General features: G+C 44.4%; 4 protein-coding genes across 8 annotated transcripts; 2 read left to right on the top strand and 2 right to left on the bottom strand.

Annotated features, from left to right (window-relative positions):
• Positions 1 to 1554: 1554 nt before the first annotated feature.
• Positions 1555 to 7493, top strand: LOC124676060 (nucleobase-ascorbate transporter 11-like). The gene is made up of 10 exons (XM_047212140.1): positions 1555 to 2338; positions 4040 to 4137; positions 4226 to 4396; positions 5324 to 5424; positions 5515 to 5650; positions 5826 to 5876; positions 5997 to 6284; positions 6380 to 6614; positions 6696 to 6976; positions 7074 to 7493. Exons 1-10 carry the CDS (start codon positions 1555 to 1557, stop codon positions 7293 to 7295), a joined length of 2367 nt encoding a protein of 788 aa, XP_047068096.1. The 3' UTR covers positions 7296 to 7493.
• Positions 7494 to 7750: 257 nt separating this feature from the next.
• On the bottom strand, positions 7751 to 10682 carry LOC124676061 (ranBP2-type zinc finger protein At1g67325-like). Of its 2 annotated transcripts, none has more exons than XM_047212142.1 (8): positions 10560 to 10682; positions 10406 to 10451; positions 9699 to 9817; positions 9063 to 9288; positions 8869 to 8978; positions 8689 to 8761; positions 8250 to 8362; positions 7751 to 8132 (listed from the first exon to the last, which is right to left on the bottom strand). In XM_047212142.1, the coding sequence occupies exons 1-8, from the start codon at positions 10572 to 10574 to the stop codon at positions 7983 to 7985; spliced, it is 852 nt and encodes a 283-aa protein (XP_047068098.1). In that variant the 5' UTR covers positions 10575 to 10682; the 3' UTR covers positions 7751 to 7982. The 2 variants fall into 2 exon arrangements, with proteins under 2 accessions (XP_047068098.1, XP_047068097.1); XM_047212141.1 differs by having other exon boundaries at positions 10406 to 10469; positions 10560 to 10676.
• Positions 10683 to 11866: 1184 nt separating this feature from the next.
• Positions 11867 to 15531, top strand: LOC124677395 (vacuolar protein sorting-associated protein 32 homolog 1-like). 2 transcript variants are annotated; one of them, XM_047213383.1, is made up of 3 exons: positions 11867 to 12044; positions 13510 to 13732; positions 15346 to 15531. In XM_047213383.1, the coding sequence occupies exons 1-2, from the start codon at positions 11982 to 11984 to the stop codon at positions 13729 to 13731; spliced, it is 285 nt and encodes a 94-aa protein (XP_047069339.1). In that variant the 5' UTR covers positions 11867 to 11981; the 3' UTR covers position 13732; positions 15346 to 15531. The 2 variants fall into 2 exon arrangements, with proteins under 2 accessions (XP_047069339.1, XP_047069340.1); XM_047213384.1 differs by lacking the exon at positions 15346 to 15531 and adding an exon at positions 14774 to 15339.
• A 3656-nt stretch (positions 15532 to 19187) lies between these two features.
• Positions 19188 to 23447, bottom strand: LOC124674051 (COP9 signalosome complex subunit 7-like). 3 transcript variants are annotated; one of them, XM_047210086.1, is made up of 9 exons: positions 23180 to 23447; positions 22963 to 23038; positions 22271 to 22359; positions 21746 to 21835; positions 20951 to 20995; positions 20782 to 20852; positions 20151 to 20283; positions 19773 to 19881; positions 19188 to 19475 (listed from the first exon to the last, which is right to left on the bottom strand). In XM_047210086.1, the coding sequence occupies exons 1-8, from the start codon at positions 23345 to 23347 to the stop codon at positions 19807 to 19809; spliced, it is 747 nt and encodes a 248-aa protein (XP_047066042.1). In that variant the 5' UTR covers positions 23348 to 23447; the 3' UTR covers positions 19188 to 19475; positions 19773 to 19806. The 3 variants fall into 3 exon arrangements, with proteins under 3 accessions (XP_047066042.1, XP_047066043.1, XP_047066041.1); XM_047210087.1 differs by having other exon boundaries at positions 19773 to 19878; XM_047210085.1 differs by having other exon boundaries at positions 19773 to 19861.
• Positions 23448 to 25167: the final 1720 nt, after the last annotated feature.

Raw genomic sequence — 25167 nt, 5'->3', positions numbered from 1 at the left:
GCAAGAGCACACCCCCGTGACCCCATAGTAGGCACCGACCTTCTCACTAACAACAATGTCTTTGACGCTTGTCATCATCAAGGTTGAAATCGAGGATGACCTCTAGGCCACCCCTAGATTACCTAGGGTTTTTGTGTATATGCAATTATTTTTAATGACTATCTAGTTTAAAGTTCATGTTTATCTAGTTTTTATCTACGTTTGTCTAGTTTAGTTTTATGAATTTCGAAAAAGAAAATGGAATGGATGGTGGCCTTGGATTCACCTACACACTGGAAAGGACCTCTGTCATGTTCGGGTGGCCAACTAAAACGAGGACAATTTGTGTCTGAAATGGTGGCCACCATGGGCAGATCCACCATCCCTCCAGCCCGGGCGGCCGCCCGGGCTTGACGGCGGCGGCACGCCTAGTATCATATGATGTTCTATAGCATTTTGTCCCAAAAAATGGCATGGTAGGCATGTTTGCCCAGGTTTCTAGAAACTTCTAGGTCCGCCCATGGTGGCCACGTTTGGAGATGGCCGTGCATCTGAAATTTTAGAGCAATCGTAACCAGATAGATTAATGAACAGCAAGAGGAACCGGAGATGCACCAACTCCAGCCGCTCCGGGTGAGAATGCAGATCCATCCATGGATCGCTGTACCCGCAAAATGGTACTCCCTCCGTCCCAAAATGTAAGGCGTCTAAGGATTAGTCAAAAGTCAACGTTTTTTTAAGTTTGACCAAATTTATACATAAAAATATAAACATTTACAAATCAACATGAATATATTCACCACAAAACATATTTTCTTAATATGTCCATTCAATATTGTAGATGTAAATATATTTTTCTAAATATTTAGTCAAAGTTAGTAAAATTTGACTTTTGACCAGTCCTTAGACGCCTTACATTTTGAGACGGAGGGAGTAGTATGCGACGCGACGTCGCAAACAAGGCAGCACCCACCCGTCTGAGCCCAACCGACAGCTGTTGACGCTGCAGCGCGTGCGTACGTACGTGCAGACAACGACAATGTCCACCACACTCTCCCTAGACTAGATCACCACCCATTTCGCTCACCAGTCACCACCAAACCTCACTACTAATCTAAATTTCGGATAGACGATTACAGCTGCTAATCATCATCAGTGGAGTACAGACGCATCTCGATGCCTTTTTGACCTAGATCATCATTTTATATAAACGAAATATCTTTGTGATTTCTTGCAACGTCTCTCTCTTGGTTCTTGCAACCTGTATCCCTTTCTCCCTCGGCGACGACTAGACACCCCACGATCCCCCGCGCACGCCCGCGCCAACTACCGCCACGCCACTGCCCTGCGGGTCCCACCAACCGTCGTCCCCGGTGGACCAGCCCCTGTCAGAGACACAACTAACGTTCTACTTTACCTTTCCCCGACGACGGCTGCGTTTTAAAGCGACGTGATACCCGTCCCTCTCTCTCCTCTCTCCTCACTCCTCACTCGCTGTGCTACTGCTAGCTAGCGGCCACTTCGCTTCGCTTCCACACTACTCGACCTCGAGCTAGGCCGTCGCGCGCGGCGGCGATGCCTAGCTCCCGGCGAACCACCGGCCGCGGCGCGGCGCCCCCCGCGCCCGGAGGCGGCGGGGACGACGACCCGCGGGTGCCGCCCTTCACGGGGAACAACACCGACCACAACCCGCGGGAGCTGCGCTCCTGGGCGCGCCGCACCGGCTTCCACCCCTCCGCCTTCTTCTCCGGCGAGTCCGCCGTCTCCAACTCCTCCACCGCCACCGCGCACCCCCCGCCACCCCCTCCTCCCCCGGCCGCCTCCCGCCGCCCGCCGCGCCCGCCGGAGCGGGACCCGGAGCCCGAGTTTGACCCCGATCCGGCGCCGCCAGTCGACCTCGACCGCGCCCGCAACGCCCGCCCCCGACGCCGCATCGACCTCCGCGGCGAGCTCGAGATCCCCCCTGCCGCCGCCGCCGCCGGTGCTCCCGTCGAGCTGTCCGCCGAGCCCGAAGCGCCAAGGGGAGGAGGGCGCGGGAGGAGGAACGGCGCCGACCGCCAGCTCGGCGAAACGGAGCCGCTCAATGCGGGCAGGAACGCCAACGGCGGCGTCCGCGCAGACGCGGATGCCAGGAAGAAGGCCGAGGAGGCCGACGCGAAGCGCAAGGCGGAGGAGGCCGAGGCCAGGAGGAAGAAGAAGGAGGACGAGGAGAGGGACGCCGAGCTCGCAGCATACTACCAGGAGCAGTGGGCCAACGAGGAGGAGGAGGGTGTTGCCAACGGTGCCCAAGAAGGAGAGGCCGCGCCTCTTAGTCGGGCGTCGGGGCTCCGCTGCGCCGTCGCCGAGAACCCGGGCTGGGGTGAGTTTCCCCGTTCTTCAGCTACCCAACTAGTATTCCCTGTGACGCAGCGATTGATGACGAACACAGAGCTAGTAACACCGACACTCTAGGCTTTAGTCTTTCTGATTGTGATAGTGATGTTCGAGCTCGAGTAGCCAGGAATAATCACACTGATAATGATTGTGGCCATAACGTCTTCAAGTCGTATAATTGTTATTTATTTATTATGAGCGCCTACCACTAAGTATATACTCTTAAAATACACCGAATACATTGCTGGAGTTGATCCTTCACCTCTGTCTATGCAACTTGCCAAGCTCGATTAGACAATATATATGTGGGATTTATTGGAACCCCTTGCTCTACACATTCCAGTTGGTTCTAGTAGTGGCTAATTCTGATCATTGTGTTCTGGAGCTTCAAACTATTCCCTGTGATACAATGATTTGATGGCCAACATATAGGAGAGGTACATTTCGCACGAACGCTCTAGACTTTCTAATTGTGATAGTGATGTTCGAGGCCGAGTAGCCAGGAATAATCATACTGATAATGATGGTGGTCGTACTGTCTTCATGTGTATAATTGTTATTATTATGACTACCTACCACTTTGATCCTTCACATCAGGAATGTGGGATTAATTTGAGCCCCCTTGCTTCTACACATTCCACTAATTTGGATGCTTACTTTTCTGTAGTTGTGACTTGAATGTGATTTGATGTACTAATTTGAATGCTTGCATGATGCATGATTTTATATATGAACCAAACTAAAATAATTCATTATGTTTGCTTTTGGTACCTACATTGCCTTTTTAGCCAGCTTTAAATTTTCAACACCAAAAGTATGAAAAGGATGCCAAAAACAAGTCAGCCCTCCCAATGTGTATGTGCAGGTGCGGTACTTGCCTTCTGTGCTTCCCTGATTCCCTCCCAAGTGGCGCAGATGGTCATAAAAATATCTGTAGTCTCATATTGTTGGCTACATTGTGATATCCTGTAAAAAACAACTGAAAATATGACTTGTACCAGTCGAATTTACCTTTTTTGTTTTCCCATGCATAGATAGAATCAACTATTAACAATTACAATGTTGTGCATGGTAAGTTATTTTTTCATGATGCTACTGTACGGGTCATTTTTATAACCATTTGCGTCATACTTTAAGAGACAAGCACCAGAAATATGAAAGTACTGCATGTGTCCTTTGTCATACGTACCTTATGTTAAAAGAACGTTAAGGTTATTCTGCCTAGCCTGCATCTAATAATAGTGTTACCTGGTACTCTTATTGGCTCAGTTATCTCTAAATAATCGAAGCATAGCGACTACTGATTACTTTGGCTTTATTGATGTCTCCCCTTGATATCCTAGTAGTAGTAAATGAACTGCTTTGGGCATTGGCTTACGTCTTGGGCTTCTTCTGTGGGTTCATACTTGCTTCAACTTTGAAGGGGCATTCCAGTATTTAAAACATACTTTTTGGCTAGCTGTCAGCCTGATTTTACCTTACGATTTCTAAGGATGAAACGGGTTCAGTATATTGTAGGGCACACCTCTTTCAACTTCATTTTTTATTAGATAGCACGATTTAAAACCTTGTGCTGTAATGCACTACACATTTGACCTGCCATTCTCTTACTTTTTGATGCATTTGATGTCAATCTGATAGAAACTGCAGGGGCAGTCATTCACTAAATTTTATCTTCCAATTGCAGGACTCCTCGTATTTTATGGCATACAACATTACTTGTCAATAGCCGGTTCACTTGTTTTTATTCCTTTGATAATGGTACCAACCATGGGCGGATCTGATGTATGACCTTCCCTTCCTTTCTTAATTACCCTTATTTGCATTTAGCTGGAGAACTGCGTTCAAATAATAAGCTCCTTTTGTGTGGCAGGTGGACACAGCAACAGTCATATCCACCATGTTATTAGTATCTGGTCTTACGACAATACTCCATACTTTTCTTGGTTCTCGCCTTCCATTGATTCAAGGAAGTTCATTTGTTTATTTGGCTCCTGCATTGGTGATCGCGAACTCTGAAGAATTCAGAAATCTAAGTGAAGATGTATGCTTGAATTCTAGATCCCCATTTTATGTTTTTCTACTTTTTCTCAAACGTTAATGATAGATAATGCAATGGACACATTGATTCGAATCTCAGAAACTTAAATGGGACAATATCATAGCGTGAAAGCTCACCTGTTGTTGTATCATCAGGTTTTTATAATAGTACAATATTGAATTATACAACCTGTGCTGATAAAGTGATAGAGAAGCAGGCATTCGGATACTGAATTGTTTGTGTGAGGGAGGTAAATAATAGAATTATTTCACGAAATCTGGTGTATAAACTTGACTGGTAAATATGCATTTAAGTGGGAGTGGTAAATATTGTTTCCTGGAAGTGCAAAATAATTTTCTTAGAAACGTAAATCTGAAGAATGAAACTTTGAGTACCATGGGTATTTTGGTACTTCGTGATATAAAAGCATATGAAATAGCTATCACCGTAAAAATAGGATAATAATGATAATGTCTAGTAGCAAAGACATTCTGCATACATTCACATCATCAAAAAATCTAAAATAACCACTTTCGAGCTACATTCTTCTCTTTTAAGGGTGTGGTTCTATGTTCCCTTGTTTAGGATATGTAGCTTGTGGCGATAAAATGTCTTAAGTGGACTGTGCTTGTACTATGTAGTTTCATATTTAGTGGCAAATGACATTCCACACCAAAATTTTCTGTGCTGGATTGAAGTTTTCACCTTAGTGAGGATTTAGCATTGTACTACTCCCGATCCATATTAGTTGCCACTAATATAGATGTATCTAAACATATCTTAGTTCTAGGTACATCCGTACTAATGGCAAGTAATATGAATCGGAGGGAGTATTACAAAACGAAATTTCACCATTTTAATCTTCAGACCAAGAGCCTTTCATTATGCACCATATCTCTTGATTTAGCATTCATTCTTTATTACTTGCAGAAATTCAAGCACATAATGAGGGAATTACAGGGGGCTATACTTGTTGGTTCAGTTTTCCAAATAATCTTGGGGTACAGTGGTCTTATGTCACTGCTTCTGAGGTATGTGAAGAAAGTCGTCATATGACATTACCATCCTAGGACACACACAATGAATATAAAGTATGTTTGCGTCTAATTGCGGCATTACAGGTTGATAAACCCAGTCGTCGTGGCACCAACGATTGCTGCAGTGGGTTTGGCGTTTTTCAGTTATGGCTTCCCTCAGGCTGGTAGTTGTGTAGAAATCAGCATGCCCCTCATTGTATTGCTTCTTCTGTGCACCCTGGTATGCCTTAGAGATCCTCTTCTTTTTAACAACTGACAATGCTGGCTGTCTCATTTTATTTTCCTTGCATCTGTATTTTAATGCGTGAAGTGTTATTGTTGCCACCGCAGGTGGTTTTTTCTTTCACTTGTATCGCTCCCAACATCATACTGATCACTGCACTTCTGCCTTGCAGTACCTGAGAAAAATATCTCTGTTTGGAAACCGTATCTTCCTCATCTACGCGGTACTTCTCTAATCCTCTATCCATGTAGATTGGTTGTTGTCTAGATGGTTTACTAACATCAACTCCTATGAACCAGTATTTTTTATCCCTTCTAACTGAAGTGGGATCTGTTGTTGGCAGGTGCCACTAAGTGTTGGCATTATATGGGCGTATGCATTCTTCCTAACTGCTGGTGGAGCATATAACTTCAAGGGCTGTAGTTCAAGTGTACCCAGTTCGAATATATTATTGGATTCATGCAGAAGACATGCAGATATCATGAGGCGTTGTCGAACTGATGTTTCTGATGCTTGGAAAACTGCTGCGTGGGTGAGGGTTCCCTATCCATTCCAGTGGGGCCCTCCTACATTTCATTTCAAAACAGCTATCATTATGATGATAGTTTCAGTAGTTGCATCAGTTGATTCGGTAAGTAGTTTCTGACAGCGCTCTATCAAAGCAGATATCCTTTGTCTCAAATAAATATTCACAACAACGAACTAAACTCACTATTACTTCTGCAGCTTTCATCATATCATGCTGCTTCGTTGCTAGTCAATTTAAGCCCTCCAACACGTGGAGTTGTTAGCAGAGGGATTGGCCTCGAGGGGATTTCTACTTTTATTGCCGGACTGTGGGGTACAGGAACAGGATCGACAACATTAACAGAGAACATCCATACCCTTGACACGACCAAAATGGCCAGCCGGAGAGCTTTGCAGCTTGGGGCAGCCTTGCTGGTCATTTTTTCATTCTTTGGTATGGTCTAATATTTGTGCATGATTGATTTTGGCGTTCACTAGTTAAAGATTGCTCACGTCTGAATTCCTTTGGCTGCAGGAAAAATTGGAGCCCTCCTTGCTTCTATCCCTGTTGCTTTGGCCGCCTCTGTTCTTTGCTTCACATGGGCGCTTATTGTCGCTCTTGGCCTGTCCACACTGCGTTATACTGAAGCCGTAAGCTCAAGAAACATGATAATCGTTGGGTTTACCCTGTTCATCTCCCTGTCCGTCCCCGCATACTTTCAGCAATATGAACCCAGCTCTAATCTCATTCTACCGGGTTATCTCCTTCCGTACGCTGCAGCATCGAGTGGGCCAGTTCGTACGGCTAGCAATGGGGTAAGTTTTTTCTCTCTGAACTGAACTGTGCTGCAAGGTTAATCAAGTCCAGCGGTTCTGAAACTTGAAGTGGACTAATCCTCGTATCATTCTCCAGCTTAATTATGCAGTGAATGCTCTTCTATCCATCAACGTGGTGGTTGCTCTTGTTGTCGCGTTGATCCTTGATAATACGGTGCCGGGGAGCAAGCAAGAACGAGGGGTGTACATCTGGTCAGATCCTAAATCCCTGGAGATGGATCCTGCATCATTGGATCCTTACCGCTTGCCCAAGAAGATTTCGTGCTGGTTCAGATGGGCAAAGTGCGTCGGCATCTAACTAGTGAGAATAGTGCTGATGAGAGGTGAAGATTATATTTGTTCTATTGCAATGTTGTAGGCATATATGTATACCGATGCTATTCAGATAGGGCCTTCTGCTCTTAGTTCTGAGGTTGTAAATTTGAATCAGATTAGGGGCAGTTACATATGTATTTACAAGTTGGCAGAAATGGTAAGATTACTACTCGTACATGCATTCAAGCCTCTGGAGAGAAATGTAAATGTAGCTCGATGATGGCCAAACAGTGGTGCGTTTGGTTTAGTGGCTGGTCTGGGTCGGCACGGATTAGTGGTGGGAGAATGGTGAGGCTGGCTTCAAAAGAAACAGTGACCAGTCCATCAGATTTGGACGTATTCCTCAGATCTATCCGAGGTGGGCTGCAGAGCAGGAGTCACGTCAACTGGTTCCAGGAAACCAGGGGAGGGCATTCACTCTACATTACGAGGTCAATATCAACAAGACAACAGTTCATGGACCATTATATGTAATTGATCTGAATGTTATATCTGTGAATCTCTGTGGCAAGTATAAAGGCTGGTTCACTGTCAATGGAAATTGGGAAGATACAATCGAACACAATAGATCTTTGTCTACATGGAACACATTTGTGCAGTTTACATTAAACCTGTATGACTAGGAATACAACAATGTTTTGACAATGGTTGTCATCAAGGTTGCAGTGTACTAGTTGTTTGACGAGGTTGGCTTATCGCTTGAGCATCCTTTCCGATTGCACACCGTGCGGAAGGGGTAATTCAGGTTATTACATTCAGGACAGGTCCAGCTCCCTTCTGGAGCATCCTTATCTTTGCGAGCTGAGCTCGAGTTAGCTCCCTGTCAGAGAGGAAAACCATAATTACATGCAAGAATACACACGTGGTCCCAGACTTTTTGTCTGACAAGTTAACCTGGTATTTTCTATCTATTCAAGAAAAAGGGTATGATGCTTACAGAGGTCGGTCTTGGAGCTCCACATTTCTTCATGTTGCAAGTGTTTCTGAAGGCAAAATTGACATTTTTACATGTTGGGCATTCCCAGTCACCCTCAGACAGTCCATCTGGGCCTATAAATGAGAACTTACATAAGAAAGAACTCAATAGACGGGTAAATGAACTGTCAATTTCTTGCTGCAGTCCATGTGGCACAATGGCAGTGTTACAGAATATTGCCAATGGCAAAGAAAACAATTCAGGGCCTAGTAGGACCTATTGCCACTTCATGTTTAAGTAAATAATAACGTAACAAGAGCAAAAGTTCATTATCTTGTTTAAACATTTGTTGCATCACTTAATGTTGATATCTTAGGAATGCACCATGAAACAATAAAAAACAAACATATGGAGGCTTTAGTGCAAGAAAAGGAATACAAAAGAAGATAACATAGCTTACCTCCCCGACGCTTTCGTGAAGCAGTGGTGTCATTATTTTCCACTAATGCTCCACCAGACCATGGGCTAGAAACCTTCACACACAAATAAGAAGGTCAAATATTCCACCAGAAGAAAAGACCAATACAAAAAAAAAAAAAAAAAAAAAACATAACAAGTATGGCTAATAGTGAATACAAACCGGCATTGGGGATCCTCTAAATCCATAGTTGTATCGACCCAAGTCAGGGCCGTATCGACCCAATTCAGGGCCATATCGACCCAACTCAGGTCCATGTGCATAACCCATCCCTACAACAATTAGAAAGGGGATTCATAAGCCATTCCGAGTCGACGGTGAAATGAGCAAAACTCTGATTTGAGAAAGAGACACACCACCCATTGGACCTCCCATTGGTCCAGGTTGACCATAAGAAGAAATGAGACCATATGAGCCAGGAGGTCCTACTGGTGGACCATAACCATATCGCAATCCAATTTGTGGATATGGAGAACCATAGCTAGCAGATCCATTAGGCATGTGAGGCGGCGGGGCACCAGCACTACCGTAAAATAGAGGCGACCGATCATATCCACCACCAGCAGGAGCTGGCATCATTCTCTGCAAATTAAACAAACTTTTACTCAATATTGCAGAAATGGCAGCATTACGTTGTCCACCTTCATGTGATTTTGACAGCAATCCTTACTTTTACGAGGTTAACTGAAAAAAGGTTAATGCTGTAACGGAACCTATATAATACGCATATGCCTGCTAGGTTAGGTCAACTGTTTGCCTTATAACAACGACGGAAAAGTTCATCTTAACTTTGCTATTTGTACATACACCCAAAAAAGTCTGGACAATTGTTTGTACATACAGAATTAGTGATTACAGAAGTAGTGAAGCTACAAACGATGACCAAAGTCAATATACAAATGTCTAACCAAGAAAAAAGGAAACAAAAGAAGCTCTAATGTTTTTCCACCAGACACCACATACCAGTACTTGGGGAATCTACAACAACTTACTGGGCTTGGACTCGGTGACGGACGGGGTGCACCACATGATCCACGGTTGCAAGCATTTCTAAAACTGAAGTTGACATTACCACACTGATGACAACTCCAGTCCCCCTCCCTGACAGACACTGAAAACAGTAGGACTTTCTTTTAACCAAAAAGCACTCATGTAAAAACAAGACAGTACAACGAGTTTCCTCTCTTCGAAAGAGAGAAAACTGCAAGACGGTAAAATATACATACGAAACTTGAAGACGGTATACAAAAACAAAGAACATTTAACTCTATAAGACAATTCGTAGCAATGAAACCACAGTTCAAGCCACGTGAGCGACTGTTTTCCTATGTTACATGGCTTTACATTTTTCTTTTGGGTAAGAACATAGTTACAATCTTCCAGGGACTAGTTTAAAGAGGTGCAACCTTAACCACGCAAGGGATGCACATACAAGATTACACTAATAGATAACCCTACATTACATTCATTCATGTACTCTGCCCCCCTTTTTCTCACACGATCCAAGCTCGGAATTCCATACCACCCACAGACACCTCATACTCTATAAACCATTCTACGCACGTCTCATGATGAATCCCTCCTCCATCAAACCCTACCCGAGAAGATCCCCAACTCAGCCCAATACCCAACCCTAGCAAGACGGGCAACAGTAGCAAGCAGCAACAGATCAGAGGAGGGTGGTTGCGTCGAATCTCACCGTCATTGCGCGACCTCTTCGTTCCGAACGCGCCGCGGTTCTCCATCTGCGAAGCAGCACCAAACTACTCACGAATCAATCAAACCCTAGCGTCGAACAGACGCCAGAACCGCGAAGCGGAAGTGGGACCGAGTGCAACCGAAGCAGCGCGTACCTGGGCAGACGCCATCGGAGGGGGGAGGAGAACACGCAGCGGCAGCGGCCGGCGGAGGGAGGGTGAGAGAGATGAGCCGCGGCGAGCGAGCAGAGCGGAGGGGAGAGAGAAGAGAGAAGACGGGGAGCGTGATTATTTATTTATGGAATATTTATTTACTTTTGGCCGGCGTGGATTTATGAGCTGTGGATTTGCTGGGTAGCGTGGTGCGGCGCCTTTTGGTGCTGCCACCTGCGGCCAGTGGGCCTGATGTGAGAGGTGGGAGTTGGCTTAGATTTGTCGCCAGTGTAGTTGAGTAGATTTTTAGGTTTTCATCTTCATTTTTGGCTTGATGATGCATGTGTTTGGGTGTTTGCCTCGTAGTGAAGACGGTGGCTCGGATCTCCGTCGTTGAATCCAAACCGTCGTAGGGTTGCTTCTTGCCTCGCCTCTACTCCTATGGGTGAAAAGAGGTCGTGGTGACGGTGGTGTCGTCTTCCTCAATAACTTGGTGGCCACTGGTTGTGTTTCTCCCCAATGTTGCTACGAAGAAGAAGCTCTCCTAGCCAGCCGTGGTGGCGAGGAGGAGGGCCAAATCGGACCAGTGAGGTGCCCTGCTGCTTCTCTCATGGCCGGCCTTGGTGGCGAGGGGGGAGACGAGGCGAGGTGCACTGGTTTTGGATCTGGGAGGCAGATCATGTCCTCTTCGTCGGTGCTACTCGAGGTGGAGAGCTCGGCTGAAACTTCCCCTGGCATGCCGTGGTGGCGAGGAGAGAAGCAGCAACGGAGCGGCTACTCCTCAAGCTCTACATTGACGATTGCCTTCGAGGTGCTATGGAGCTGCTCTTACAGGGCTCCTTTGAGCGGAACACGGAGCGTCTTCTATTGACACTCTAACCTTGGCCAACATGGCGGCTCCTACTCTACCTCTAGGATGGAGGCCCTTCTTCGCATCCTTCGTCGGAGCTCGACGCTCCTCCACCGACCACCGCCAAGTGGTTTGTCCTCGGAGGAGGAGGAGGAGGAGGAGGAGGAGGAGGAGGAGCGGCCGGCGTATGCGTTGCATCGCCGGAAGTATGTTGCCGAGCGGTTAGCATCGGATCTTGATGGGCACGTCTTGAGATCGCCGGCGGGAAAAAGGGAGTTTGTCATCTTCTTTTTTTTGCGAAATTTGTCATCATTTGTTAATCTTTTCCTTTTTCGTGGGAAAAGAAGGCTCGGAGGCTCACACAGAGGCCCACTAAGTCCAAACTCCCTTTTCCTTCTCCATTACCACCGCCGCTTTCCATTTGTTTTTTCCTTCTCTTTTCTCATTTCCGGAAGGTTTTTTCCCTTTCCTTCTTGGCCGTTGCGGCTGCCTTCTTCTCCTCTCTCTCCCCTCCCTTCTCTTCTCCGGGTAGCCGCTGCCGCCGTCGCTGACAGAGTTGAACCTCCGGGTCCCCGATGTTCTCCTGGATCCTCCGCGGCTGCCGCGATGAGTGCTCCGCCACCGACCAGCTCAAGCAGGTTTGACCTCTAAATCCTCTTCCTTTTCCCAGCAATTCGAGATTAGCAGGGAAACATGGGCTGAATAAAAGAGGGAACAGTCCCTTCCCCCAAGATAGACTGTTTCGTGCAGGTTAGCCAAAACGCATCAATCGGTGCTTTGTTTTTCCTGGGCGAAGGGTGTTAAGAGTGTGGGGGGTGGGGAGGTGTTAAGAGTGTTGGCCGCGATGAGTGTTTCTCCTGTAGATTGGTACCCCTAGTTTCCCTTACCCTGTATGGACAGAGAATTTCTGCTTGCTGATCTTTCGCAAGTGTGTTGAATATGGAGCAAACCATGTAAACCAAAACCAGCCGTGTCTTTGGATTTGTGGTGGTTCTCATCTTAGACTCATTGCCAGATTTGTGGTGGTGTGTCTAATCTTAGACTGTTGCGGGATAGACATATGAATCTGGGGAAGCTCTAGATTTGCAAACTTGGAGGATTCAAGAACGTTGCAGGCGATTTGCATTAGCCTGGGTGGGAATCTAGTCCACTCGCTGACTCGGTCCCGTCCCACCCTGAGAGGCCTCTCTGATGTCATTAGCTGCTGTCGTTTCGTTCTTTGGTTGATCAATGTGTGGATTTTCCTCCTGCCTGATTTACTTTTTTAAGTATAAAAGCTTGTCATGTTTGATTCAGCACCATGTTTAGAGGGTGTGAAGGTTGGCTAAATTACTACCTTGTGCAAAACCAGTGAGACATCAGTGTCATAGCATATCCTGATACTGACTGAGAGAACTGGTGGCGTATCATGGCGATCCTATTTGTAACACTCTGTGGATGGACTTTGGAAATAAAAATAACGGATTTTGGGGTGCTTTGGCGGTGACATGAAAGTGCGAATGTGATGAAAATAATAGAGTAAAAGTGACATGTTGCCAGTACAAATCAAGTACTCCCTCTGATCCAAATTACATGTCGCAGGTTCAATGAACCTAGACAAATTTAGGCAACATTTTTCCTAAATCTGCTACAATTAATTTGGATCAGAGGGAGTAAAAAAACTTACATAGTATTCAAGTAAAAGCATTGAGAAAAAGTACACTGGGTTATTCTGGGGTATATATACTGTGTATCAGACAAGCATCTCAACACAGCTTGTTGGGAGAAGGCTTGTTGCAAATTGTTCTCTTTTCTCTTTTGAGCTCTAAAAATATGTTTCCTCTTATGAGTTATATATACAGCTTGTTTTCCTTTTCTCTCTCAAGTTCTATGAATTGGGAAAAATTAAGTTATACCAAAGTGCTGAACTTGTGGTTGTTTGCTCGGAAAGTGGAATACGCCAGTTTTGAGTTTCTCCGAGCTATTTTCCTTTTCTTTTTCTCCTGAGCTAATCATAAATCTGACAGTGTTTAACTGGATAAAAGGATTGTACAGTATGCAGGACTATTCCTAATCCAATCAGTTCATCCTATTTCTTACCTACTAACTTGACTATCTCTCTAGGCTCGTGATGTCTTTGTGGCTAAAGAGGTGGTCTTGCAAAAGAAGATATCACAAGAGATGGAACGTGCCAAGGAGTTCACAAAATCAGGAAACAAGCAAGCAGCAATGCAGTGTTTAAAGAGGAAAAAGTACTATGAGAGCCAAATGAACCAGGTTGGAAGTGTCCGGTTGCGCATCAATACCAAGGAGAAGATGATCGCGGATAACATGGGGAACAAATAAGGCAAGTGTGATCCTAGTTCTGCAGCTATATATCCTTTCTTAACTCGTCTTTCCCTTGCTCAGATATGTAATCTTGGTAAAAGAAGGTTTTCTTGATGTGATCGGGGTAACATTATTATTCTCTTACTGCACAATATATTTAACAGAAACATGCCATTTTTTGGTGCAAGAGAGTATCTGAATTAGATCTTTGCAAAGTGTGCGATTGTCAAAAAATTGGATAAGACCTACTTTATTTGTTTACAATAAGACCTACTTATTTCCTACTCAAAACTTGCCTTTGTCAAAAGTTCCTATTTCTTGAACAGTCCTTGTCAATCATAAATAAAGTTTAAAATAGCGAGCTATGCTTCTTAGGCTGTATTTTCCAGACGCTAAGATAGCTATGGCGAAGCTAAGCTATTCTGTGTTTTTCCAAAAATAAAAGCAGGGAAACTTTCGGAAAACTTAGGCATCATATATTCATATTATCCAAGGAATATGACCAGAAATTCAATGGTTTAGTTATACAAGCGTGTACCGGACAACCATGATGATTGTAGCTATAAAAGAAGCGCATAAGTGCATATTGCATAAGTAGGTCCAACTTTGAAATTCAAATCTTGAATTTTTTTGGCCTAGCGGGAGAAATAGCGCTATTTTCTGGCCCAATTTAGCGCTTTAGCGGGCTATTAGCATGAGTTTCTATTTAGTGTTAAAAGTGCATAGCGTTAGCGAGAGTGTTCTGAATCTGCTATACCGACGCTATAGCCCGAGATAGCGCACTATTTAAAACTTTAATAATCCTCGTTAGTTTCAGCTATGTGTTTGTTTCTTCTTGCAGTTTAAGGGAAAGTTTTCCCATTTCAAAATAGAGCTTTATCTGATAGTTAGTATATATGGTGTGATCCATAATCATTAAATTTATCACCCATCCTCTTAACAGATTCGACCTGGTAAAGAAATAACTTGATGTTCTAGTTTTGTTCACTTCCTGCACTGTTCTCCAATTGCAATTTTTTTTTGTCTTGAATCTGAACTGCATTTATCTTCTTTGGGGCAGTCTCTCGGCGACACCAGTTGTGTTTATCATTACTTCACTAGCATGAGCTATTTCTTCTCGTAACCAATCAGCCATAGGCGGAGGGAGATCAGTACATTGGTGTACAAATGTACACCCATTAGTTTTGGCATAAGCTTGTATATTAGTGTCTAGTTCACATGTAGAGCAATAAACATCAAGCAAATTAGGAGAAATATGAGTAAAACCATGACTTTGTACACCCATTATTCATAAGCTGACTCCGCCATTGCGATCAGGAGTATGTTTTAATGCCCTAGAATGGACCGGTTGCACCCTAAAGTTTTGGTTCTTTCTTTCTCCTGTGTTTGTTATTCCTGTTTCTGAAGCATATAACTCACACTGTCGTGTAACTTGTGTAATGAGGTCTTGGTATCCGCTTTTACAAGCGAATAATCATGTGTTCTATTTTGATACTACGTGACTGCGTATAACAAATAGTCTATGTTGCATCTTGCATTATCCATTTATCTTTTTATTTGCATGTGCTTTCCAAACTTTGCTGTTTTACTCTCTTTTCTAGAATCATATTTTCGATTTTATCTTATTTGCAGAGCATCTGACAGATATTTGAACCTGAGTAGCCTACCTTAACATCTGTAGCAGGCTAGCAGCAAGCAAGAATGGTGGCGAGTTTAAGATATCTGCCGTGTGTATATATAGTGATAGCCTTTTTCTTTGATATGAAAATCTCTGTAATGACCATGTCAACTTTCCTGTCTCCAATCTTTTGTGAACTATTGGACTTGTGTTTGAGTTGGCAATCTAGCATTATGTCACACCTTTGGATATAAAAATTAACCTCCTTACACTTGTTTGTATCCCCCAAAATAGGAAACACAATTTGCAGCTAAAAGTAAACAGACCAATATATGGATCTCGGAGGGAGTGTCACTACTTTTATCTTGTCCCACGAAAATCACACAATTGCAGCTAAAAGAAATGGCACCATTGGATTGTTGATGAGGACATCCCTGCTATCGATATAGTATCAAGCATTATTGGGCCACAAGAAACTACAGCAAACGAATTGATGGTATGGTTATGCTTCATCTTCTTTTGGGTGGAATATAAAATTGGGTGCCATGCCGATAGAGGCCAATAAACTTTGATCTTATGAAGAAACAAAGCCAAAGAAACACGTTCTGAGTGAATTTGATGCTTTCAATACTTGCCTTTGATATTTTGTTGTGTCACCACCATCCTAAATGAGCAGCATGACAATGTTGCATATCATTAGAAACTCCTTCAAAGTTACTTCCCAACCCAACAAGCTTGCATCATCTGTAGCTAAAGTAGGGAGCAATTTAGTGTGAGCTGTCCAGTTCGTTGAGCCAAGTTGAACCCTTTTCACAGCTAGGTATGGGTATAGGCGCAGCCATTTTTAAAATAAAATAAAAAAATACATTTAAAAGTTTTCAAAAACTTCAAAATAAAATTATGTGTGTACATATTATCTTGATACTTACTCATGTCAATTCTTAAGTGAAAATACGACCATATGTGGCCTACACAAAAACGAGAAAAATTAAAATTTGTTTTCTTTGAACAACAAATCTTATCATTAGATTGTCATTTGCACATTTTATCACTTTTATGTAGGCCACATAGAATCGTATTTTTCCTTGAGAATTAACACGATAAATATAAGATAACATGTACATGCAAAAATTATTTTGATTTTCTGGACCTTTTAAATGGCTTTTCTTTTAAGTTTTGAATAAACAGGTGCGCCTACACCCATGTTCCCGAGGTTGTCTCTAGTTAAAAAACCAGATATATTATCCCGTTAGAAACATAAGTCAACTCATTCAGAGCATCTCCAGCCGTGTCCCCCAAAGCGACCCCTAAACGATGTCGGTCGAGCGTTTGGGGGACGTGTTTTGTTCATACCGCGTTTGGCGGACGTCGCTCCTCAGCCGCGTCCCTATACGCGGTCCTCAAACACAAATTAAGATAGTTCACATTCAAAAGAGATCGTTCTCGTCGAAGTCGTCGCAATCAAAGTAGCCGCGATCAAAGTACTGAATGCCCGATCATATTACAGTTTCAGTGGTGCAATCTAAACATAAATTAGAAGAAGGGGTTCAGCGACGCTGACGGCGCATCCTGAGTCGAGGTAGGCCCATCGATCACGGTGACCTCGTCGTGCTCTGCCCGGTGTGCCTGCTCCGTCACCGACGCCGAGGCTGACGTCGTTTCAGATGTCGGTGTCGATGACGCATGTGTACTAGCAGACGTTGTCGCAGACGCGCCTGCTGGTGTCAGCTCTTGCTCTAGGGGTGGGGTTGCTATCGCTGCCATGGCCGCCGCCATTTTGGCTTCGATGTCGTCGAGGATCATGCCTTTGTAGAAGTTGTGCGCCGCCCGCGTTCGGGGAAACATTCCAGTTGTCGACGTGGTCAGCGGGGACATGTCCTCCTTGCGTTTCTTGAGCTCCATCTTCTCCTCTTGCCTCTTGAGCAGCGTCGCCCACCTTTCGTCGGCCCTTTTGTCTCGGGAGAGCAGGGTCGAGGAGACCTCGGCGAGGCAATGTGTGATCGACGCATGCGTCTTCTCAATCACCGTTGCGTCGGCCAAGGCGGCCTTGGCAGCCTTGTTGCCGATAGGGTGCCCTACCGATGTTTCGAGCGGTGCATCCAGATCAATGACATCTTTCCCCTTCGACAACAAAAGATGCGTCAACCGCCATTTCTCGTTCGTTTTGAGCTTGCTATAGCAATGCATCAGCACGAAAGACTTAAACCCTTCTGAGTTCTTCCGGTACATCGCCATGACGCGGTCGAACTAATCAAATGAAGCGCAATCAGATCGTGATTAAACTAGGCGCTAAAACTTTTCGTGGAAAGAGGCGTACCACATCGCCGAGGTTCGTGCCGTTGTCACCTCTGTTCTCGACCTCGTTATGGAACCCATGGAACATGTTCACCGACACCTGGATGATGGCCCAGCGCGTCATCCTCTTCGTCACCGCCCTCTTCGTCATCCTCGTCGTCGTCCTCCACCCCCTCGTCTTCCCCCTCCTCCTCCTCACCACCGGCGCCCTTGGATTCGAGCGGACCCCTGCGCCCAGTGAACGGGGCACCGTCCGCACCGGGGCCTGGCTGGCGCTGGGGCGCTTGGTCGTACGCCGGGGAGTAGAACACGGCGTTGGGATTGAAGCCGCCATGCGGCAGCGCATTCTCGTACCGCGGCGACAAGTTTGGTGTCACGCACCCGGGAGTGGCATAAGGGCCGTCGTTGAAGAAGCCGGATGTCGACGGGGACACCACTCCCGAAATGTACGCTGGCCCCGACGTACTCCATAGGCTCGTGTTGGTAGCAGCGATACACGCGGCCAACGCCTTCTAGTGCGCACACGCCACCTCCGACTTCTTCTCATGTTGCACCACCCGTCGTCCCTCCGCTCCACCGTCGATATCTTGCGCCGCAGGCAGTCTTGCTCCCACCTTTCGTCTGTCCAGCTTTCCGGCTTCTTCCTCACAGCCGGCGCCTTCCGCGGCTTCGCGAGCGGCGCCTTCGGCCCTTTCAACTCATTGCCCGACGGCTTGGTGGCCACTTTCTTGGCCATTTTTTTGGGGCCTGTCGGCGGTGCCATGGATGGGAGAGGGTAGCGGCGGCGGGAGGGAGAGAGTAGCGATGGCGAGAGGGAGAAATGAATCGGCGGAAGGGGCGGTGAAATCTATTGGGAGAGCAGAAATGCGCGGTGGGAGAGGCGCGATGTGGCGGAAGAGGGGTTCGAATGTTTATGTCTCGTTGACGCGTCGATCTCGCGTCTCCTCGCCTCGCTTTTCGTTGTGTCTGGCGCATCCCCTGTGGACCGGAGACGGGACACCGTATTTGGCCGCACCGGGCGGAACGAGACTTTGGGACGCGCGGCTGGGAGCGAAAATTTGCCCGACGCAAGCTTACCGGCAGGACTACAGTTCAAATCGCGACACCATGACGGTCGACAGGCTGTTGCGGTGTTTCCAGCTAATTAACCGGCCATATATCTTCTTAATTGATAAAAAAGGAAGTCTTGTTTCAAAGAAGTGAAGACTACAGGAGATTCATACCACCAACATGAGTTCATTCGTGTGTAAGAGAAGTGTTACCTATTGATTGTACTCCCTGCTATACCCTGCAATTGCTGTGAGCCCCTTCTCAAACTTTTTACTTAAAACAGTCAGGCAGCTGAGGTGACAGCACGGCCAAAACGTTTGCATGCAAGGTCATTATCAAATATAGTTTGACGCTAGGCGACTGCTGGAGAATGGCTAAAACACGGGCCGCACTGCTCGAAAAAAGCTAAAACCCAGCGCATTAAACAAAACCTTCAATAGCACAAAGGCACAGTTGAGGAGGCTACGATGCATAACACCTCACGAGTCGGGGACCAAACTCGATGAGAAACTGAGCGAGTAAGTCACCAAATAATAATTTTAAGGATCATAATCTTTACAGTGTTAAGTCACCCACCTGCCTTTTGTGCTACTAAATAAATGTGGCGGTAAATCATCTCCTTGTAACATCTCATACCAAAAACGAGCGTTTTCTCAACAGAGACTCGCTTCAAGGGAAGCACCCTAATTGACGCTCCTAAACTCCGGTGACAAAATGTCTCAAAGAACAGCATCCGCACTTCTGCAAGCAGGGACATGGGTGAAAACTTCAGTGAAACTATGCCATTGGTTGTCGCCTCCTGAAATACAAGATTATATACCAACATAATCAATTTTTGACAGTGGTATGCAATTCTAATAAGATGGAAAAGTGTAGGCGATACAAGATAACCGACTGGAGCAAAACTACGGTCAGTTATCCACAGATTTCACTAAAAATACTATTCCATATAACTTAGCTGTTGTTGGCAGCTTGTGCAGAGACAGTATACAATGCCCCATGTCTTATAAATAGTAGTATAATCCAATTGCTACAGTAGCCAAAATAGCAAGAAAATACAGGACTGATGCAACTATACTAAGCGACCATATAATACCTTTTTGGTCGGATGCGGTCCTCTTCAAAATCCATCATTCCTCCAGATTCTGAGAGAAAGTCGTCATGCCCCCGTAAGTCAATGTCTGCCTGCTTACATTGTTCAACTTCTGCCATCAAGTAAGAAACATGGTCCGGCAATCCACTATTTAATAAGATTAGTTGCTACCATATGAACATTCAAGAGTTGGTAACTAAAATCAGAACCGGAAATGATCAGGTAAAAGGACACAGAACAATGCATATAACCCACAATTATTATCCTAAAAATATATGTAAAGGGCTCTATCCTAACTACAAGTGTGAATATTTGTTCATTTTTAATTCAATGTCTAACTTAACTAAAAAGAGTGCGAACTTTCAATTTCATCCAACTGACCTTGATTGACTTTTTGGCTTCTTCCACTCTGTCTTCAAATTCTTTCTGGTGTTTCTTGTTCAATTCACTCGTTGTGTCAGCCCACTTGATTTTCTCCTGAATTTGGTGTAGTAAACTATCTGATGTTCCCAACCTGTGAGTATAAACATTTGCGTCACAATTGGTAGATAATAATATACTTCTGTCTACCCCCTTGAGCTAGTCACCTCATAATGAGCAATGGTGACAATTAACATATTTCTAGTTGCTAGATGAGAAGTGCAAAGCAAATAGTCAGCACCAAAACATATACTGATTCAGCAAGCAGCACTTGCATATAAGCAAGACCAAACGCCATGTAAAAACAAAAATGCACATGCATCCAGTCAGAAAGTAAAGCAATGAATTATATAACACATAAAAGTTTGACTTTTCAGTTTGTTAATCAAATCAGCTTGCAGAAAGCATGCCACATTTTCTCAATTTCTAAAGAATAGTCCCATGACTAGATATATATGCTACTACAGCTTCAGAATTTAAATTGGCAATTACAATCTATACAAAAGGTTACTCAAAATAATATGAAAAGATCCACATTTATTGGGACAGATGGAGATGAAAGTGTAGAAACATTTGTTGAATAGATCCAGACCAGTCCGACAAGGTTTCTATCATGTTGTTTAGCTGACCAGGTGTAAGGTCCCTTCCAGCTGCAAATTGCACCTGAAATGCATAAAAACAATAAAGAAAGGAAAGATCACTTGCAAGATGAAGAATGAATTCATGAATGATTGCGCTGTATCTAGGCTCCATATTCTTACCTCAAAGCACCGCCGCAGCTGATCCAATTTGCCTTTGACAATACCCTTAGGAAACATTCAAAGCATTACAAATTGAAGCCAAGAAACCAAAAAAAAATTTGGAAACAAGATAGACACAAATGTTCCTAAAGTAAAGAGTTAGGACTAAGGCTATGTTAGGCTTGAGCCCAAGCTTGCTCTACAAAAAAAATGGCAAACCAAAATGTGGATCAATGTTTTGTTGCCCAATGAGTTGGTCAAAGTTGGCAAGAAAAATGAACTAGACTTCGCAAGTATTTGTTGACAACCGTACAAGCAAATACCAAATTTTGCATAGGGTGGAATGTTGGTCACCCGTCAGACATACCCTAAACAACACCACCACATACCTTACAAATATTACAGCCCTAATCTCCCAAATTTAATAAATACCAGGTAAATGGTAAATGAAAATTTCAAATGAGGCATTTCTTGCTAATGAATACTCCCTCTGGTCCTAAATATAAGCCATATAGTTTCTGGCACGGAAATTAAAGAATGCGATTTTCGGAAAAAATACACCATGTTTGGGCGGGATTAACCCTAGGTAATTAACACGAGCTAATATAAATCTTTGCATAAGATAAGAAAACGTAATGAAATTTCTAAAAATATTTTCAATACAAGTGGTGCAATGCAATAGACCTTATATTCTGGACTTTTTCTCAAAAAACTATATGGCTTATATATAGGAACGGAGGGAGTACAAAGTATGGGAGTATATAGACATTTATAACTTTATAAGTGGATAATGTGAAAGGTAGGACAAGAACTCACCGAGTACATGCATTCATTGATGAGGAAATCTTCAAGTTCTCTTACATTGGAAACGTCCAACTCTTGCATGAGCTGATCATATGGTAGTACCTAAAGAAAGAAATGACAAATAAACAAAGTGACTATGTTTAGGATTATCTATGCAGAGACACGGAAACATAGGACAGACTATAAGGTACATAATTAATACATAATACACTGAATCACACGAAAAGAATATAATCCATAAAATTTGTAACCTTGATTAAATGAACATTGATCGTCAAATATCGAAGAAAAATGACCATTAAACTTTACTAGACTTGGGCTCTCCAACAAAATTATACACACTATTTACAACTATAACTAAGACACGCTAGAAGATTCAAGCAACAAACATGTCATCCTAATGACAGTACGGCACTGTAACTAACTAACTGCTCACATGATTACAAGCAAGTTTTTCAACCTTCAGTTTTTTAACAACGAAAGGGGAGCTACACGGAAACGCTGTGCATATCAGACAAGATTGGCCAAAATGTGTACCTTGGTTGACTCGGCCAAGGTTAGCACACTGAGTTGCTTCAGCTTCCTGGCTTGCTCAGGCAACAATGCAGGGAGGGTGGTAGAATTACCTGCAATTACATTAAAAATAATCGCTCAGGCAATACATTTTCATATCTCACGGTTATCAGTAAGACACCAGTACCACAAAATACAAAGCATAAGAATAGCAATGATGGATGAAACAAAGTTGTATAGTAACCAAAAGCAAAACTAAACTAGGTCAGAAGCCAACCTCACAAGGCCAGGCACACTGATCATACAGATGCATAAAAAGGTAAACTGATTACCCCAACCGAAGTATAACTTTTAAGCATTGGAGTGTGCGTGTTTTCCGAAGTTACGAATTACAAGATTTGGAAAATCATCTGCAAAGGCCACTACACCCAAACATGTGCCTATTTATATCAAAATTCAATTGAGCAGCAAAGCATTAACGTCATCGACTAAATGAGTACAATTCGCTGGATCCAAAGTTCCCCCAGAAAAGATGTCCTATCATTGTTCACTAGGGTTCAGGGCAAATGCCTAAATTCGTAGGTGTGTACTAAACACATGCCAGATCAGGCAATGGGCCACAAAGCACAGATAGGCATACACAAACGACACGTTACGCTAATCCGAACGGCAATGTATCATGTAGGCACGAAAATACAGAGGGGTGTGTGCCTTACTCTTGTAGTCCTTGAGGGTGCCATAGGCGAAGAGGCGGAGCAGGTCGAGAGAAGAGGCGTACTGCGTGCCAGCGAGCTGAAACGACGAACGAGAAACAGACACAGCACGACACATTAGATCGAAATCAGAAAACCCCGTCGGTAAAACCCTAACTCCAAACTCCCGCCGCGGCGGCGGCGGCGGCGGCGCGGGAAGCACCGGCAAAGCGGCGGTTACCTTGGAGAGGGCGGGGAGGGTGAGGAGCTCGGAGAAGGCGAAGAGCGCCGGGTGGGAGGTGGCCTCGAGCACGAGCGCCGCCAGCTGCGGGGCCGAGGAGAGCGCCGCCGCCTGCGCGGAGAACTGCCCGATCAGCTCCGCCTGCCGCCGCTCCGCGTCCATCGCCATCGCAGCCGGCGACGGGAGGGGCTAGTAGGGTTAGGGTTCCGGGGATCTCCGTCTGTCTGTCCTGCGGTTGGTTTCGCTTCGCCTCCCTGCTGTTGTATTGTTCTCGTCTGGCTTTTGGGCTTTGGGTCTCGGTGGGGTTTTGGTTGGATTTTTGTTTCCGGGGTGGATTTGGTGTCCGCCAGGTTGCTTGCGCCGCGATTATGCTGCCGTGGCGAACTTTCCTTTTTATAATTTTCCGAAAATGCTCGCTCCTAAGTTTTTTCTCTGAAAAAGTCACCAATCTAGAAGCTCTGAAAGTAATAAAAATTATAAATAAATCTTTGGATAACCTAGCAAAGACTACAGGCACTAAAGCGAGCCAAAGATGTCGCACCCCTTGTCCCTCCAAGAACCATAGACCGAAAAGAAAAAACTTGCAACCACACCAATAAGATCTCAGAAGATATGTCATAAAGACAACCCCGCACGCCCTCCGGTGGTACTAGGCGCATCGCGAAACAGGGATAGGTTAGGGAGGACCTTATTCTGACTTCACACTACTAGAAAAAAGGTTATCCGTGGCGCAACACTTTTTGCTCGCCGCATTATATTTTTGAAAATTGGCACAATTTTTTCGCGATTTTTTTTGAATAATTTTTGATTTTGGTGTTTTGGCAGCTGCTCTGCATCTTGGTGTCTTGGCGTATAGGAAGAGGCGGATGATGTCGGCATAACCCTTCGGGTACTCGACATTGTCATACCCGGTGCAAATTATGAAGCTGGACCAGTACAAGGACTTAATAAGCTAGACTTACAGGGAAAATCAACTTGAATTACAAGAAAGAAGACTCCAACACGAATCCTACTAGGACTCTTGTAAACCCTAACTTAGCTGATATATAAAGCCATGCAGGGGCACCCCTTAGGGACATATATTTAGAAACATAAATCATAGAGGCGACACGCCTAGACATCGCAACCCGCAGATTAGAACTAAACTAGATACAACAACTTCGCCTATGGCGGCTGATAACCCACAAGTATAGGGGATCGTAACAGTCTTCGAGGGAAGTAAAACCCAAATTTATTGATTCGACACAAGGGGAGACAAAGATTACTTATAAGCCTAACAACTGAGTTGTCAATTCAGCTGCACCTGGAAAAGCACTAGTAACAGGGGTGATGTGAAAGTAGTGGTAATATGAGAGCAATAATAACAGTAACACAGAGGCAATGGCACCAAAAAATAGTTGATACTACTTCTAATGGCATATAGGACCGAGTGAGTATTTAATGATGAAAGATGGACCGGGGTTCCCAGCTATCTACACTAGTGGTAACTCTCCAATAACAAGTGTTGGGTGAACAAATTACAGTTGGGCAATTGATAGGATTGAAACAGCATCAAGACAGAACATCAAGTTTATTAATCATGTAGGCATGTTTTCCATATATAGTTATACGTGCTCGCAATGAGAAACTTGCATAACATCTTTTGTCCTACCAGCCGGTGGCAGCCGGGCCTCAAGGGAATCTATCGGTAATTAAGGTACTCCTTTTAATAGAGCACCGGAGCAAAGCATTAACACTTGGTGAAAACATGTGATCCTCATATCTAAGCCTTCCCCTCCAGTTATCCCAGTTGTTGTCACTCTGGGGCCTCGGGTTCCGGACAGAGACATGTGCAAACAACTTGTAGATACAATTGATACGTCCCAAACGTAACTATAATTTCTTATGTTCCATGCTACTTTTACAATGATACTCACATGTTTTATACACATTATATGTCATTATTATGCGTTTTCTGGAACTAACCTATTGACGAGATGCCGAAGGTC

This window comes from Lolium rigidum, chromosome 7 (assembly GCF_022539505.1).
Source record: "Lolium rigidum isolate FL_2022 chromosome 7, APGP_CSIRO_Lrig_0.1, whole genome shotgun sequence".
Taxonomy (NCBI): Eukaryota; Viridiplantae; Streptophyta; class Magnoliopsida; order Poales; family Poaceae; genus Lolium; species Lolium rigidum.
The sequence above is the reverse complement of the archived record's forward strand: the minus strand, read 5'-3'. Positions and strand labels throughout refer to the sequence as shown.